The 15,676-nt window shown below is 42.1% G+C and overlaps 1 protein-coding gene across 2 annotated transcripts in view; it reads left to right on the plus strand.

Moving 5' to 3' along the window:
• The window catches only part of Sema5a (semaphorin 5A), a 424,233-nt gene that overhangs the window by 349,449 nt on the left and 59,108 nt on the right, over positions 1–15,676 (plus strand). For both annotated transcript variants that reach the window (XM_055618999.1, XM_055619000.1), the window contains 2 exons: positions 5,999–6,180; positions 8,687–8,830. In XM_055618999.1, the coding sequence (XP_055474974.1) occupies positions 5,999–6,180; positions 8,687–8,830 (326 nt within the window). The remainder of the gene's footprint in view (positions 1–5,998; positions 6,181–8,686; positions 8,831–15,676) is intronic.

The raw sequence follows: 15,676 nt of genomic DNA on the forward strand, positions 1-15,676 counted from the left end.
GGAATATGACTTCCCAGACCTCTGTGTCTTCTCAAATAATAAAATGATAGAAGGAATAATGACCCAACACTGCCCATTGCATTCAGAGAACAGATAAAACATTGTTTCTTTTTCGCAATAAAATGTCTGTGTAGTGTATGTGTGTGTGTGAAAGAGTGAGAGAAAGAGAAAGAGAGTCTCTGGGAATTGGTTCCTGTTTTTACTTTTACCTTAGCTTTTTGGGACAGGCTCCCCATCTCAACCAAGAGTAGGCTAGAAGGCACTTCTGATTAATACCCTTTTTAAGTTGTGACCCACAGAACAGAACCCAACAGCTCCTTCACCGCTTTCATTACCCCAGGATGTTGATATCTATGGTGTTCCTGAGAAGGAATGACCCTTAAGCACCATTCTGGCTCTAGGGGCTGTGGTGTTGTCTCTGAACGTGTTGCTTACCAGCTGGCCCGTGGGCTGTTTAATGTCCATGGTGATTTCTAGGAATGGGCACTATTGGTTCATTTTATTGACGAGCTAACTGGGACTCACAAGCACTAAATAAAGATTGCCCCATTCATTAGTCCACTACAAGCCACACAGGACAGCGGCTTAGTCCTGTGCAAAGCTTCATCTTTCCTTACAATTCATCTGTAGAGATAAGCTTAGGATGGATATTAAATTGATGTCATAACATCAGGCCAAACTTCCTGGGGAGCTTATCCAATATCCTGCTTCATGCTGACACTAGATGTAGATATGAAAGGCTTTGAAAATAAAGGAAGATCTAGTAATTCTGAAGAAAACATGTCCAGATAAAAATTTAAGACTTCACTTCAGCCATAAAATGACAATAGTTGGAGGGACTTGAGAGGTGGCTTGATGCTCAAAGTTCTTGCTACTTTGCTCATGACTACCTGTGACTGCATTTCCAAATGATCGAACGCCTGCTTCTGGCCTCTGTGGAGACCCAGACACATAGAACATTTCCTTACATGGACATGCAAAATGCACACACACATTAATAAAAAAACAAAAAAATACAAAGAATAATAGCCAAATATAAGAAAAATATAAAGATGTCCAGGGACCTATGCACTCAAATTAATGTGTGTACATCCTGGGTCAGTGGAGAGCTAGTGAATGAATGAACCCATGTGAAAAAATTATTCTTAGTTATAAAACATGGATCCTCTTTAACTAACCCTTGATAATTCACTATTTCTTTAGTGTTGGAAAAGGCAAAGTGGGGTGAGCCTGGCTCTTAGAAGCCCCTTGCAGGGGAAACATGTAACAGAACCATAATACGGAGGGGCAGCTGAAAAGTCTGCACAGGTTCCTGAACCAGGTGGTTTGCACTGCTTGTTGAGTGGTCTGCAGACACAGACAACTTGGGATGTGGTGAGGATTCAAGGAGGTGACACATTGAATCCCGCACAGTAGCCGTGCACTGCTGGTGTGCGGGGCATGCTTTACTCTGGGTTTGTATTTGATAGCATAAAGCATGTATATGAAGAAGAAGGTCAGTTGGGAGAAAACTTTGGACAGTTTATTTTAGAGTGCTTTCTTTCATTTTATTTTTCTCAGTTCCTGGGTAGGACTCAGGTCTTGTCTATGCTAGCCAAGTATCCACTCACTGTGCCAATTGCTAGCCTTTATTCCATGCATTGTTTCAAGGGAAACTCTGAAAATTTTAAAGTACCTCAATTTCAAACTTGAAGGCCCAGGATGCACACCATTATTCCTAGGACTATTTTTCTAGACAGATCTTCAATCTAAGATACTCAAGATCCAACCAGGCATGTGGCTGAATGCTGTACAGGGAGCTCACTCACTGCTCTCATGCCTCCCTGAGGCTTGCAAGTTCGTCTAGGCTCCAGAATGTAATGTAACAAACTTCAACAGCCCTGGATTGAAGGTTCTGCCTCTCCTCTCTGCAGCTTCCTCACTGCCATACAGAACTGAAGCCACCTTCTTTCCTTGTAGATTAGTCACTGTAGCTACATTCTATCTTGTGTGTGTTCTGACCAGTGTCTGCCCAATGCCTCTCCTTCAACTGTTTTATGAAAACGGTTATTCTGCTACATTGGTCTTTACAAATTGGCACATATCAGGTAACCCCTCCTCCTGTGCCATTACTATTAATTCATCTTTTCTTTGTATATATATTCAGGAAGGAAAGTCTAAAAAAATCTCTCTGCCCAAAGCCTTCATTTCAAGCCAGGCCCACAGAAAGAACAGAGAATGATGAGAGTTGTGAATCTTGTTAGGAAATGAAGGGGATAGTTGCCAGGGACAACTAGAAATACCTAGGGACATTTTAGGATGTCATAAAAGGTGAATGTTACATTACATTCCACCTTCACATGGAAGTGCTCAAACCAGGAGGGATTTAAAAAGCAGAAACATTTTTCTCCCGTATCTGGAGAGAAATAATTTTTATAGATGCCCTTACACTCTCTTGTTAGGTCATTCACAAGAATTAGGTCCTGTGTTTACCCTAAAAGCAAGCACTGAGCAAGGTCACCAGGAGTCCACGTGTGTCCTTTACCTTTTCATCGCTGTGACGAAATAACTGGGAAAGCAAATTGAAAGGAAACAAATGCATCGTACCCCATGGTTTCAGCCCTCGGTCACTGGCATCTATTGAGCCTGCCCCTGAGGCAAGGCTAGCCATGATGGCAGAAAGCATATGGCATGATCAGCCTCCTGGTATGTTCAAACTTTTAGCAGCATGTGACTGCTAATCTGGAAGTCAGCAAGCAGAAAGAAGACAGGGGTCCAGGGATAAGACCACCCCCTGTGATCTGCTGAATGTAACCATAGTAACGAATTCTGCAAGAAAGAAGGTAGCTTCAGCCTCTCTGGCAGTGAGGAAGCTGCTTACAGAAGAGGCAGCATCTTCAGTAGGCCCTACCTCCATATAGTCCATTGAGTGGTAAACTTGATGCAGTAGTCTATTCATAATAGCATTGCCCTCGTGGCCCATTCACTTCTTAACAGTAGAATATTCTAGGAACCAGCTTTTAACATGTGAGTTCTTGGAACATTTATATTCAAAGCATGACTCCCGTAGACCAGCTAGGATCCATCCTTAGCCTTGGGCTTGAGTGAAAACTTCTGTCCTAGCCAATGTTGGGCAATAATTGGTATAAGAAATTCCAAATCTGTCTTATTCATAATGTTTCTTATATAAAACCTGCCTCCTCTGGCATTCATGTCCACCGCTCTTTGAATTACAAAACTGAGAATCTCACATCCCCTACAGAATGAGAGATGCCTTTCGGGGAAGTGCTTGGGCTGCACTGCAGGTGATTTCCTTCTCCATTTTCTTTTCTTCCTCCTGCTACATTTTACTTCTTCTTGGCCTTGTGACATTAGTTTTTGCTGTATAGATGACCACGTCATTGCTCTACCTTTGTATTTTCAAGGAGAAACACAATGAACATTAACTTGGAAAGAACTTTCTTTGCCCCTGATCTTCTAATTATCCTCCAACCATCTCTTTTTCTCACAGTTCTGATTACTATTCAGAGGATCCAGAAATCTTTAATTAATAAATAAATCATACTTAATCCTTATATCCTTTTCTCCTTCACTGAGAAGTGAGAAGTATACAAGTGACCAGCTCTCTTTGCTAAGGCCTTCCCTTCCTTGGTGTGTACTGTTCAACCTCCCCACCCCACCTGTCCTGGATTTAGCGGATGACTGTCATGGCAGGTGGGGGCAGCCTTGGGTGTCTCCCTCTTGCTTTTTTTCAGTAAAAGGCTGTTTCTGCCAGGATATCATGATTCCATGACTAAGGCTATGCATGGCAGTGCTTGTCTAGCTCCCATTCTCACCTGGTTCCAGCAATCTTACCCACCTTCCCACCTGGGAGCCTAGGATTACTGAAGCTCCTTGCACAGCTGGTCCCTGGGATCCACAGCAAGTCTTGAGATTTCCCTAATGCTCTCTCATCTCATTGCCTCCCTGTACAATCCTACAGACTATCATTCTGTTTCCCTGGCAGGGTCATGACAAGCTCATACATGTATTCTTCAGTGTGATGCTCTGCCTACCACATAGCTACATGACTTACTGAGTTTTTAATTTGTTTGTAGTCTTGCATTTCCTTGAACTAGAAGTAACATTTTGGAGGCTTCTGGTTCCATCTCTCACAACAGGACTAGGTCAGCATCTAATAAACAAGGAAATAAACCTGTCCACGATGAAGTGCTATATTATATAACATGTTTGAGTGGGGGTAATTTATTAAACTACCTGAATGTCAGTGCTCTGTGTATCACTGGAGCTTTTCAAGTTATCTTGACTTATACATTTGCTTAGATTCACACTGTTTGGGTTTCTGCATCAAATGTGAAGATCTGTGACACATTGTTTTCAGATATAGTTGGTTTTACTAAAAGGGCCTGGCACCTGTCTGTCACACACAGAGCAGCTGTAGACCCCCACCAGGCATCATGCAGCTCTGAGCTCTGCAGTCCTTTCTTCCACAGTTTATCTGCTCACCAATAGCTCAGTGGGCAGTCGTTCTCTTTCTGAACAATGATAGCCAGTGGTATAAACCCGCCCATGATTTTTTAAATTATACAATATTTTCAATGCGAAAATGCCTGCCACAGCAGTAGCTGGCCTTTATCTTCTTATCTATGGTAAGAATTTCTGTCCCAGATTCCTTTTCCCAGAAAATCCTTCTAGCCAGGTCTGTGGACACTTGAGAACAGTGCTTAGCGAAATGGTGGATCAAAAATGCTGTTCCTTCTGGGACTGGTGCCTTTCTCATAATGACTGCCTGAGAAGACAGATGAGTCTTAGAAAATTTGATGAAGATCTGAGGATAAGTAAACTGTGGATTTTCTGTTTGCATTCTCTGGCTCCAGACTGTCTTCATATTAAAAAGAGGCTGGAATTTTAGTCCCATTTGTTCCTTTTTGAAAGGAAGACCTTGGGCAGGGAACTTAACCTTTGGCCCCAGGAGTCTGTCTTCTCAAGAGATCTCTTATCACATGTATCATAAAGCTGCTCCCTCTTTAATATTCAAGCACTGATGTCCCAACCACACGGAAAACCATCACCACATGCAAGGTGAGGCCAGAGCCCAGAATTTTGCCTTCAGTGACCTGCAGAAGTCTCCGAGACTATGCACTCAGCTCTCTGTCAGTATCACTGTCTTGCATCATTTGTTCTCCACTACCACCACATGACTATAAAGCATCCTGTAGTGACACGCTCTGACAGGGAACAGCCCAGCCTTGGGAACTACAAATGCATTTATTTCTCTGGCATTACCCAGGCTATCCTTGGCATCAAGCATCCTGCCTAGCTCCTTTACTGGTTCCTTTCCACTCTGTACAACTCATCACTAGCAAGCTTGTTGTCCACCCCCAGCAGCACAGCCCTGCGATTCCCTTAGTAGCTAGAACATACAAACATAAGCACATGCCAAGCCCTCTGGCAAGCATACAAACTCAGGTGCTCACAGCATAGCTTTGACAAGAATAAGCCTGAAGACTGTAGCAATCCCATTGCTTGGGAGCCACTAAGATGGGCTTGGCATCAAACATTGTCCCTTGGAGGTAACATGTGAACCAAACCAGGATAAATCCTTCTTGAATTTTTATGGTGTTTACGGTGTATAAAAAGATGCATTGGATTTGTACCTCTGTGGGTTTCTCTTGAGTTTCCCATCTTGATGGGCAGTTCTGCCAAAACCTCATTCCTGAGTCATTAACCTTTACTCTCCACTTCCTACTCTCTGCCTTCTTTCTCTTCCTCTCTCTCTGCTCTTCATTTCTTCCTCCTTTTCCTTCTCTGGCTCCCCCTCTCTCTTTCTCATAATCTCTAGCAGTGACCTATGCTGTAGGACTTTGGAATATTCCTATACACCGTGCTAATTTTAATTTTCTTAAAATTTTGAAGGAGTTATGACCGCCACTTGAAAGATATTTTGTTTTCATGCCATTTTGTTTGTTTGTTTTACAGCTTTCCCTTTCTGACACCAATGCTTCTATTTGCATTCCAGACCAGAAATCTCACCGTGGATGGGAGCTTTGGTCCATGGTCTCCATGGACACCCTGTACACATACAGATGGCACTGCCGTGGGAACCTGCCTCTGCCGGTCACGCTCCTGTGACAGCCCAGCTCCACAGTGTGGTGGCTGGCAGTGTGAGGGCCCTAGAATGGAGATCACCAACTGCTCCAGGTGTGTGCCTCAGATCTTTCTAATGTACAGTCTCATTTTATCTCAGAGCATTGAGATGTCTGGACAATCATTCTTAACTCAAGTCATCCCTTTAGTAGATGAAGATGGCAGAAAGAGAGGGATACCGATCACTTAATTATTACCTCATTTGTGGGAGAAAATTGAAAACTTCAAGTTAAGTTGTAAATTTAAATTGTTTATAAGCTCATCAGTGCATAAGAAATAGTAAAATTTACTAAGTATAATTGACTTCTTTGATAGGAATGTCCATTACGTAAGATCATCCTAAAATATGTGACTGATAACCCCTAATTGTAGAGTCTGACGCATTAGCATGAATAAATCTTTGTTCTATGCTGTGGCAGATCAGAACTCAGCATACCCCAGCTCTCTGACCTCAGACCCTTAACTAAGGCAATCCAGATGTGGTGATCCATTGGTGTCATCCAGATGTTGTGATCCACTGAGGTCATCTGAGTTGCCTAATGTTCTTTTCTAACAGCACTTACATGTCCTACCTGCTTCCCCTGTAGACCATAGCATCAGGAGAGCTTCATGGGTCAATTTGTAAGCCCCTCCTCACTTGATTACTAATAGGTCATTTATTAAAATCTTACCTGCTTATCATAAACCTAAAATGAAGAAACAGTGAGGAAAGCCAATGACTGAAGATCAGAGTGGGCAGTCGAATTGTGTGAGAGCTCAAGGCAGTCAAGGTAGTCAGAGCAGGGTATACAGACAGAAAAAGACAAGCCATGTCCTTGTCAGGAGTTTTCCTAGGGTGGGTTCAATCCCCCCATAAAGTTTACAGAAGCCAAGGCAGGCCACAAAGATAAAGTTATGTAATAAAACAGAAACCACAGGTGTGTCAGCATTATATCTTGCTTCACATAACTTCTGTTCAGTGAGGTGGATTTGTTGAGTGCCTGGCAGGAGCCTGACATAGGTTACTGGACTTGATTTGAAGATGACAATGACCAGCTGACGCTGTTTCATTCTATTTCGTTACTCAGAGAGCGGAGTGCTGGGCTGCAGTTGTTCATCCCCAGAGCTTTAGTTCTTGCTGGAGAGTCACCCTGAGCAAGCTTACAGTGCAGCTTAATTCAGGTTAAAACCATAAGTAATTCAGCCTGTTTCAGTGATGCTGCAGAGGTGTAAGCAGATGACCGTGTCCTGACCCCATTGTCAAAGTCTCCCAAACTCTGTGTGATGACATCATGAGGCTCTGATTTTAAATATACTTAAATTTTAAATATATTTAAATTTTTATATAAAAATTTCTCAGAAATGTTTATTTAAGTAAATAATTTGTTAATTATCTCAGCTTAGATATTTGAACCTATGTCTTTAGTTTTACCATTACATACTTTTGTGTTCTTAAAGAAAGGTAAGAAGGGAAAAACTAAAGACAGGTGTGAACTGATCTTGTTCCAAACAAGAGAATCTGGTAGCTGAAGATACAAGGACGCATGTGACAGCAGTCTCAACAGTCCTGAGACCCAAGAGATGGCTCCGGGGTTAAGAGCACTGGCTGCTCTTCCTGAGGTCCTGAGTCCAGTCCCCAGCAACCATCTAAGATGGTTCACAGCTGTGCGTGGCGGTAGTCCCCCACCATCGGGTGCCCTCTTCCGGTGTGCAGACGTATATGGAGACACAACATAACTGCATAGATAAGCGGAGCTTAGAAACAAATAGAAGTCCCATGCAAAATATGCACAGGAGCTCAGGCCAGCACCACAGGGACTGCTCTAATGCCCAAACAACAAAGTACCTACAACCCCTTGTCAATAGCACGGGAAGGCTTCTAAGGGAGATATGTAAATTACACAGACTCTGAATAGATTGTCACTTTATGAAAAAAATTTACACCACTGAAAAAATGTGTGTCAATAGCAATCTCTCTTGTGAGTGACTTTTATTCCTTAATATGACTGTGTCATTTTGTATGCACAATAGCGTGGTTGCATACAGATTTGTGTGATCCTGAATTAAGTACTTAATTTTTCCCCCTTCATTTTTGAGAAAATTGTCTTGAAATAGTGAAGAAGGTTCCACTTGTCCTTAACACAAACACTGCCTGCAGGACTATGTGTACTTACTGCTCTTAGGTTTAATAGAATGTGCTGTGTGTGGCTTTGGAAGATGTGTCTGTCTCAGGGGCACCGTTCCTGTGTTACAACAGATGTGACAGGAGTCAGCTAAGATTGGGAATTTTATAAGTTTAGGATTCACTTCTACTACTTCGCAGTAAAATACCATTCTAATAGTTTGAAATTTTCACAACTAAAGTTCTTTAACTGTTTCAGTCACATCAGATGCCAACTCTAAGGTAACTCAAAGTAGCCGAGGTTCCCAGTGTGCTTTGTCCAAAGGCTGTAGTTCCCTCCTCTCTGAGACCACGAAACAAAACAAAACAAAACAAAAATCCTGAGACAAAGACATTTGCAATAGATGCAGATGAGACTTGACTGAGCTGGCTGGACTGAGTATTGAATCACTTCTGCAGGAACGGAGGCTGGACTCCCTGGACCTCCTGGTCGCCATGCAGCACCTCCTGTGGCATCGGCTTCCAGGTGCGCCAACGCTCCTGCAGCAACCCCACGCCCAGGCACGGAGGCCGCGTATGTGTGGGTCAGAACCGGGAGGAAAGGTAGGTGCTAGCTATGTTCCTATGCCAGCCCCTGCATGCTTCCTGCCATCCCAGAGCTGCGAGTTTCACTTTGGGAATCTAGCTTCCTTTATCTATGGCATTCCTCTCTGTTAAGCTAACCCGGACCTTATTTTTCTGAAATCCTTCCATGTTGATCTAAGGTTCCCATGAAGAGCCTCGTTCTGGTCCTGTTTTCCTCCATGTTTGAACTGGCCCAGGGAATCCATTCTCAAGTCACTTGAATGCTCAGGAACCACAGGCACCCATGTGCTGGGCTTCAGTGCACTCAGAAATCGAGCCTGCTGGAAAATGGTTGTTGAGTTTATTTCAGGTAGCTCTGTCTCAGAAACTACAAACGCCAGCAGGTCCTGGTGATAAGGGCAGATAGGATAAAGAAGTTCCCATTAGGCTGGGGTGTAGGCAGGTGAGAACAAACTGGGGGGAGGCTGTACCTGTCTACCTGCTTATCTGTTGGTTCATACCCCTCTGAGCTGTACCAACCACAAAGGAAAATGCTTTCCATGGAGACTTTCATGGTTCAGTATTCCATCTATGCAAATAGACCTGAGACTTGGATCCAACAAGGTATTTTTATTATTTTGTTACAGAATTAACCATTTTGCTTTGCCGCCAGAATCTATTCCTTGTTCCTTTTCTCTCCCTTGCCTACTGAATGCATATTCCACTTCATCACTATTGTGAGTGAAAAGTTGTAGGTGATGTTCACAGCACTTTTAGGACATATGCATGTGTGCAGGTGACTTATACAGGCACACGTCTATTGAATGGTTACCAGTGCCTTTTAATGAAAAAAAAAAAATAGAGGCTCCTACCCAGGTTCAGGGAATCTCATAAAAACAGCATGTGTCTACATGTGGTCATGGACTTTTATAAGCAAAGAGCCTGCTTATTGATTTTTACATAGTTTTACAGAACATATTGAGTATTGAGAGTGACTAGGAAGACCATTCATCCATCCAGTTTCTTACTTACCAGTTAAGATTTCATCCTTTTCACTAAGGGTGTAAGGAAGGCGACGGTCACACACAGGCAGGGCTTGTCATTTCCGAAGCAGTCCCGAGAGTCTTGTCCAGACTGTCTGCAGTATTCCATCTAACGCCAGTTGATAGGCGAGAAAGCCAAATTGAGGAGAGATCTTCTCACTGTCCGTTCCAAGGCTTGTAAGATTTTAAACTCGTCGGAAGGTTTGTAACAAATGTTGTCACAGGTGCATCCTGTTTGGGAGAAGTCACTTCTGGCTGTGCAAAAGCAGCCCTGGGGTCCAGGTACTCCACAGACACCCTTCCCCAGGCTGAACACACAGGAAGCACAAGGCTGCAAATATACTGCTCTGTCTCTGCCCTCGACTGTTCATAAAGCCATCCTTTTAAAAAAGGATTTAAAAACAAGTGGCTACTGTGCCTTATGCCTAACACATTCTTTGATTACAGGAGACATGTTTTGAGGGGTTAGAGACAGGATTGTTTAATATAGAAAATTTTTACTTTAAGTAACAAGGAGCTGGATGATAAGAATATAGACTTGTATGGTTTGTATAAACTGATACATCTCTAGTGAATATGCCTTCTAGAGGACTACCAGGAATTTCAGATAAGCCAAATAACTGATGTACCTTGGTCTCTGAAAGCAAAAATATTCTTAGATTTCTTAGATCACCACATCAAAGAAAACCCATTGTGATTCTGGAAGTGGAGACATTTGATAATTTGATTAAGAGAAGGTACAGGACTCTAGGACCAGGCATATAAAGTAATTTATTAAATGTTGTGATATTAAAGAGCTCAAAGAAGCCCAGAATGGCAACAACTAAATGGATTGATTTTCTCCCAAATTCAGTTAATGCCAGCAACATAGCTAATGATTTCACAGAAAGGGTTTCAATGCATGACCTAATCCAGTAGGAGCTTAGCCTCAAGCACAATCTCCAGGGAATTTTCGCATCACTTATTTTTTGCTATAGAACGCACGAACAGTCTTTTATTTCTAATATTAATAACATTGCAATTGATTTCTTGAGCAGGAAGATCTTAATAAAGGCACCAATTTTCCAAACGTCACCAATAAGGTGAGATTGTACAGAGATTCAACACTATCAAAATGCAATTGAGTTAGTTTCCTACTGCTTTGTCACTTTGGCTCCATCAACTAAAACAAAAACAACATGCAATTACTGCACCATTCTCTCAGTGGAACATCATGCCAAGCCCTTGACAACTGTGTCTTCCTAGTTTGGTTTCCATCTCTTCATAAACTGAATTTATGAACTAGTTACCATAGTCACAGGACACACCCTCATCTGGATATAGTTGCTCAGTAGGAAGGAAATCCTGGCCCTGCCCACACTACCGAGAAGGGGATGGTGGCATGATGGAGCAAGTCTCATTGGTGTCCCCTTGAATTCTGTCTATCACAGACCATCCTCTGTCCCCAAGTCACTCATACCCTACCTTCTGCAGAAGGTCTTTCATCTATTTGCAGGGTTTCCAACATTATAACTCATTAAATCCTACCTCAAAAACTCAAAGCACCACCACCTAAATAAGATGTGTATGAGACGCTGTTTGCAGTAGCGCTTCTTGGTCTGTCAATCTCAATCCAAAAAGACAAGTTGCCTGTCATCAACATTCACGCTATACAGCAGTGGAAGTGGGCAACAAATGACAGCTATACACATTCCCTTTTTTAGAAAGTGAAAATGGAAGGCTCTACAGTCTTTCTTCTAAGGAATCCTGCAGTGTAGCCAGGTGAGTTTGGGGAGTTACTTTTGACCTGGGCATACTGCTCCACGGTCCTTGGATCAGCCTTGTAGGCTCTTAGCTCGGCTCCCTGAACTATCTTCCCTTGGCTGTAAAGTCAGCAGATATTTGCAGCTGAGAAGTCTCACCAGTGTTGGTGAAACTTGCGTCAGCCTCCTTGCTGCCAGTAGTACCCAATAGCATTTCATTAGCAGTTCCCATGTTCCTTTCCTTCTAAGTTGCTGAAATTGAGAAACTTTAAAGGACTTATGTAATCTCCTTGGGATTTGTTCTTCTAAACCAAAAGCATAGTCCCAGAACTTTTTCAGGCAGCTGATTCTCTGACTTACAGTCCTGCTGAGGTGGTTAGAACACAACTGGCATCTTGCTAGGCTTCCTGTGTGTGACTAAGAGGGTCCCTGAGTCACACCCTTCCTCTTGCATTCTAGTGGACTCTCTACATGTTCCCAGTCTGCCCTCATTCTTCAGTTTTTCTGAGGCTTCCTCAAGAAGTTAAACAGGTACCCACCAGTTTTTTCTGTCAGTGTCTGATGGTTTGTATAAGGATGACCCCTATACTCTCTTATATTTGAATGCTTAGTCACTAAGGAGTGGAACTCTTTTAAAGGATTAGAAGGATTAGGAGGTGTGACTTTGTTAGAGCAAGTCTGTCACTGCCAGAGCCCACCAGCAGAGTCGAACAATTCTTGAGTTGGGAGTCAGGATTAAAATTAATAAACTAACACACAAGACACATGGGACTTTTCTAAGAGGCTCCAGGACTCGACCAGCCAGGAGCAGCCTGACTTTATTGCAAAGAGCTTTTAAGCCAGAGTAAAAACAGCTCAGAACAATGGGTTAAATTTACAAGGTGAAGCAAGAGTTGTGATCTCCACAAGCTATCCCACCTGCTGTCACAAACAAAAGGAGATGGACTTGCAAATTCTTCCCTGACTTCAGTGAAGGCCTGGTAAAAGCAGTCTTTCCGCTGATATTTAAATATCAAAGCAGCTGCCAGATCAATGGCTCCAGGCTCCTGACATGTCACAGGGGGTGAACTTTGAGGAGTTGTTTTTGTTGTTGTTGTTGTTGTTTTTCTTTTAAATTTTTTTATTTATTATTTATTACAATTTATTCACTTTGTATCCCAGCTGTTGCCCTCTCCCTCATCTGCTCCCAAACCCTCCCTCGCTCCCTCCCTCATCTCCTCCTATGCCCCTCCACTAGTCCACTGATAGGGAAGGTCCTCCTCCCCTTCTATCTGACCCCTATCTAACCCAAACAAGGACTACGCATGGAGAAAACTTTGAGGTTGTAAAAGCCATGCCAGGTCCTGTGTCCCCATTCCCCTCCTCCTTACTCCTCTCACCTCTTTCTGCCTATGGATTAGGATGTAGCTTTCAGCTACTGCTCCAGTTTCTGACTGAATGCCACAATGCTCCCCACCATGATGATAATAGACTAAACCTCTGAAACTGTGAGCAAGCCCCAATTAAGTTCTTTCTTCTGTAAGTTGCTTTGGTCTATTCACAGCTACAGCATTTCAGTGCTTGACAACTTTTTTCTTCCTTTTTTTTTTTTTTTGCATTTTCCACCATTTACTTTTTTATCCAAAATAGTTCAACTCTTCTTGCAAAAGAAAAATACTGGACACATACATCACATTTTTCTTCCTGTGGCTTTAGCCCACCCCACCAAAAGAGACCAAATTTTTTGTTTGTTTTGTTTTTTTAAAAAGCCCAATGACAACAACAAAACAACTACGTGACACATTACAGAAAGAGACACCAGGATACACTACAAAACAGGAGGTGTCATCTGCTCTGTGTCCAAAGGATTCTTCTCCATATCTTTATGAGGCAAGTAACCATCATCAAACATGCTGTGTGCTGTATCAAAAGAACTTCAACACATCAGATCTCACGAGATGATGAATGCAGTAGAAACTGAAACTTCCCTAGTAGTATTTTTCTTAAAATAACCACTGCCAAAGCAGCAACTCTTTGAAATCACAAGGTTATCTGACCAGATAACTATTTCTTAATTTTAGTGCCATCGGCACCATCTGGACCTTGTTCTTTTAAGAGTGCACCCCTTATTTTTTTCTTTTTCAGTACTGTGAGCTGCAAGAAGCCAGTGGCACTTTAACACTTTGTTGTGAAATGTCCATATCTGTATAACTTCCTTCACACTTCTATGTCCTACTTCTCATATCACCATAGATGACAATTTTGGAAGCTTTGTCGCTTTCAGGAGCTACGTTCTACTAGGTGTATATTTTTTTAAAAATGTCCCATTTTCTTTTTACATTTTTATTATGTTAAAATATAAACAGTATATATTGGCCACTTAATCATTTTAAGTAAAGAATTCATTGATCATAATTAAACTCACATTTTGTGGAAAAAAAAATCACAACTCCCCATTTCTAAAGCTTTCTCATTACCACTTAACAATACTACTCCATACCATCACTCTCCAGGCTCCTGGAAACCCTGTTGACCACTCTGCTTATTAATTTACATATTCTGTGTATCTCATATAATTGCAAATCTGTAGCACCTGTCCTTTTGTGTCTTGTTTGCTTTACTTAGCATAATGTTTTCAAGCTCCATCAACGCTGCGGCTTATATCAGAGCTGCATTCCCTTCTGAATGTATAACAGTATTCACTTGTCTGACTACAACCTTTGCTTATTCTGTTAGCAATCAGGGAACACAGACTGTTTCTTCCCCTTGCCTATTTAAACGTGCTAGAAGGAACACTGTCTTGTTGACATTCCTGTTATCTTGTGTAAATAACTGTGAGTGTGTGTGCTGCTTGTGTGTTCTGCTTTAGAAGGATGCCAAACTACTGCCCATTGTGGCTTTACCATTGTCTATTCCCACCAGAAAGCACAGAATTCCTGCTTCCCCTCATTCCTGCCAATCCTTGTTATTGCTGGGTTGGGTGTGTAGCCATCCTGCTGGATGTGAAGAAGCAGTTTCTTGCTGTGGTTTAGATTTGGATTCTAGCATCTACATGATGCTAAGAATCCTCTCCTGTGATTACTGTATATCTCACTGGAAGATTCTTCTATTTCCCTTCTTAGGAATTCCCCTGCTTTCTAACTGAGCTGTCTTTTTAGTTGTAGTTCTTCATTCTACTTCCTTCTAAACCTTCCCTGTCAGTTTCAACAAACTCTAAAGTTCTAATATTCAATATATAGTGATTTAAACTTTTCTCTACCTCTGCTTTTCAAAATTTCCATCACCACCTCCTTCTTGGTCTCAGAGCCATTTTCAGTGCATTTTTTGATAGCCCATAGCACTGTGTTCTTTGGTACCTGGTCTGTGTTAGAGTGTACAGTACAACTACAAAATTCACTGTGTAAAACTCTTGGTGCTTCTCTGAGTTCCCAACCAGGACACAACTTCGCTACATCCTTGGATGCAGTACTGTCAACAGGCTGCAGCAAAGAAGACATGGCTTTGTCCTCTGCAGTATACTTGAACCAGGATCTGCTTCCTAGTGTGCTGTTTTGGGCAGCTTTCATGTCTGGTGTGCTATCAGGCTGAGGACATCAGGTTTTTGGTTCATCTGAATTAGAGGCCACTTTCAGTTAAAGTCGGAAATGGGGGGTGTTCTTGAAAGAGAACGATTACAGTATTATGTGACATGACCACAGAAGTAGATGAGTTGTGAGTTTTAAAGGCAAAGGGTAAAGGTTCAAAACAGAGATTATCAAGTTAAGGGTTTCAGGGACTAATGAGAATGTATCAGATGACATCTTATCTTTATGAAAATGTTTTTGCTCTGTGATGAGCTAAAGTGATGTCCAATATGAGAGTTACTACTCTCTTCTGGTGTGCTGTCTTAGCCCTCATGTTGTGTTTAATGGATGTACAATTCTCTGGTGTCATGAAAGGATTCATTCTTCCAGAATGTCCCTGTGATGGGATGACCAGTAAAAGTGAACCAAGAAAAACGGATCTGGGCTAACAGACTGTAATGAGAAACTAGCATAGACTCAACTAGATTAGAAGGATATGTGATAGAAAGACAGAGACAGTGCTGTAAATCTAGCCTCAGTGGAAGTATAGAATATAAT

The sequence above is a fragment of the Psammomys obesus genome, unplaced genomic scaffold, assembly GCF_907164565.1.
Source record: "Psammomys obesus unplaced genomic scaffold, mPsaObe1.curated_primary_1811, whole genome shotgun sequence".
Taxonomy (NCBI): Eukaryota; Metazoa; Chordata; class Mammalia; order Rodentia; family Muridae; genus Psammomys; species Psammomys obesus.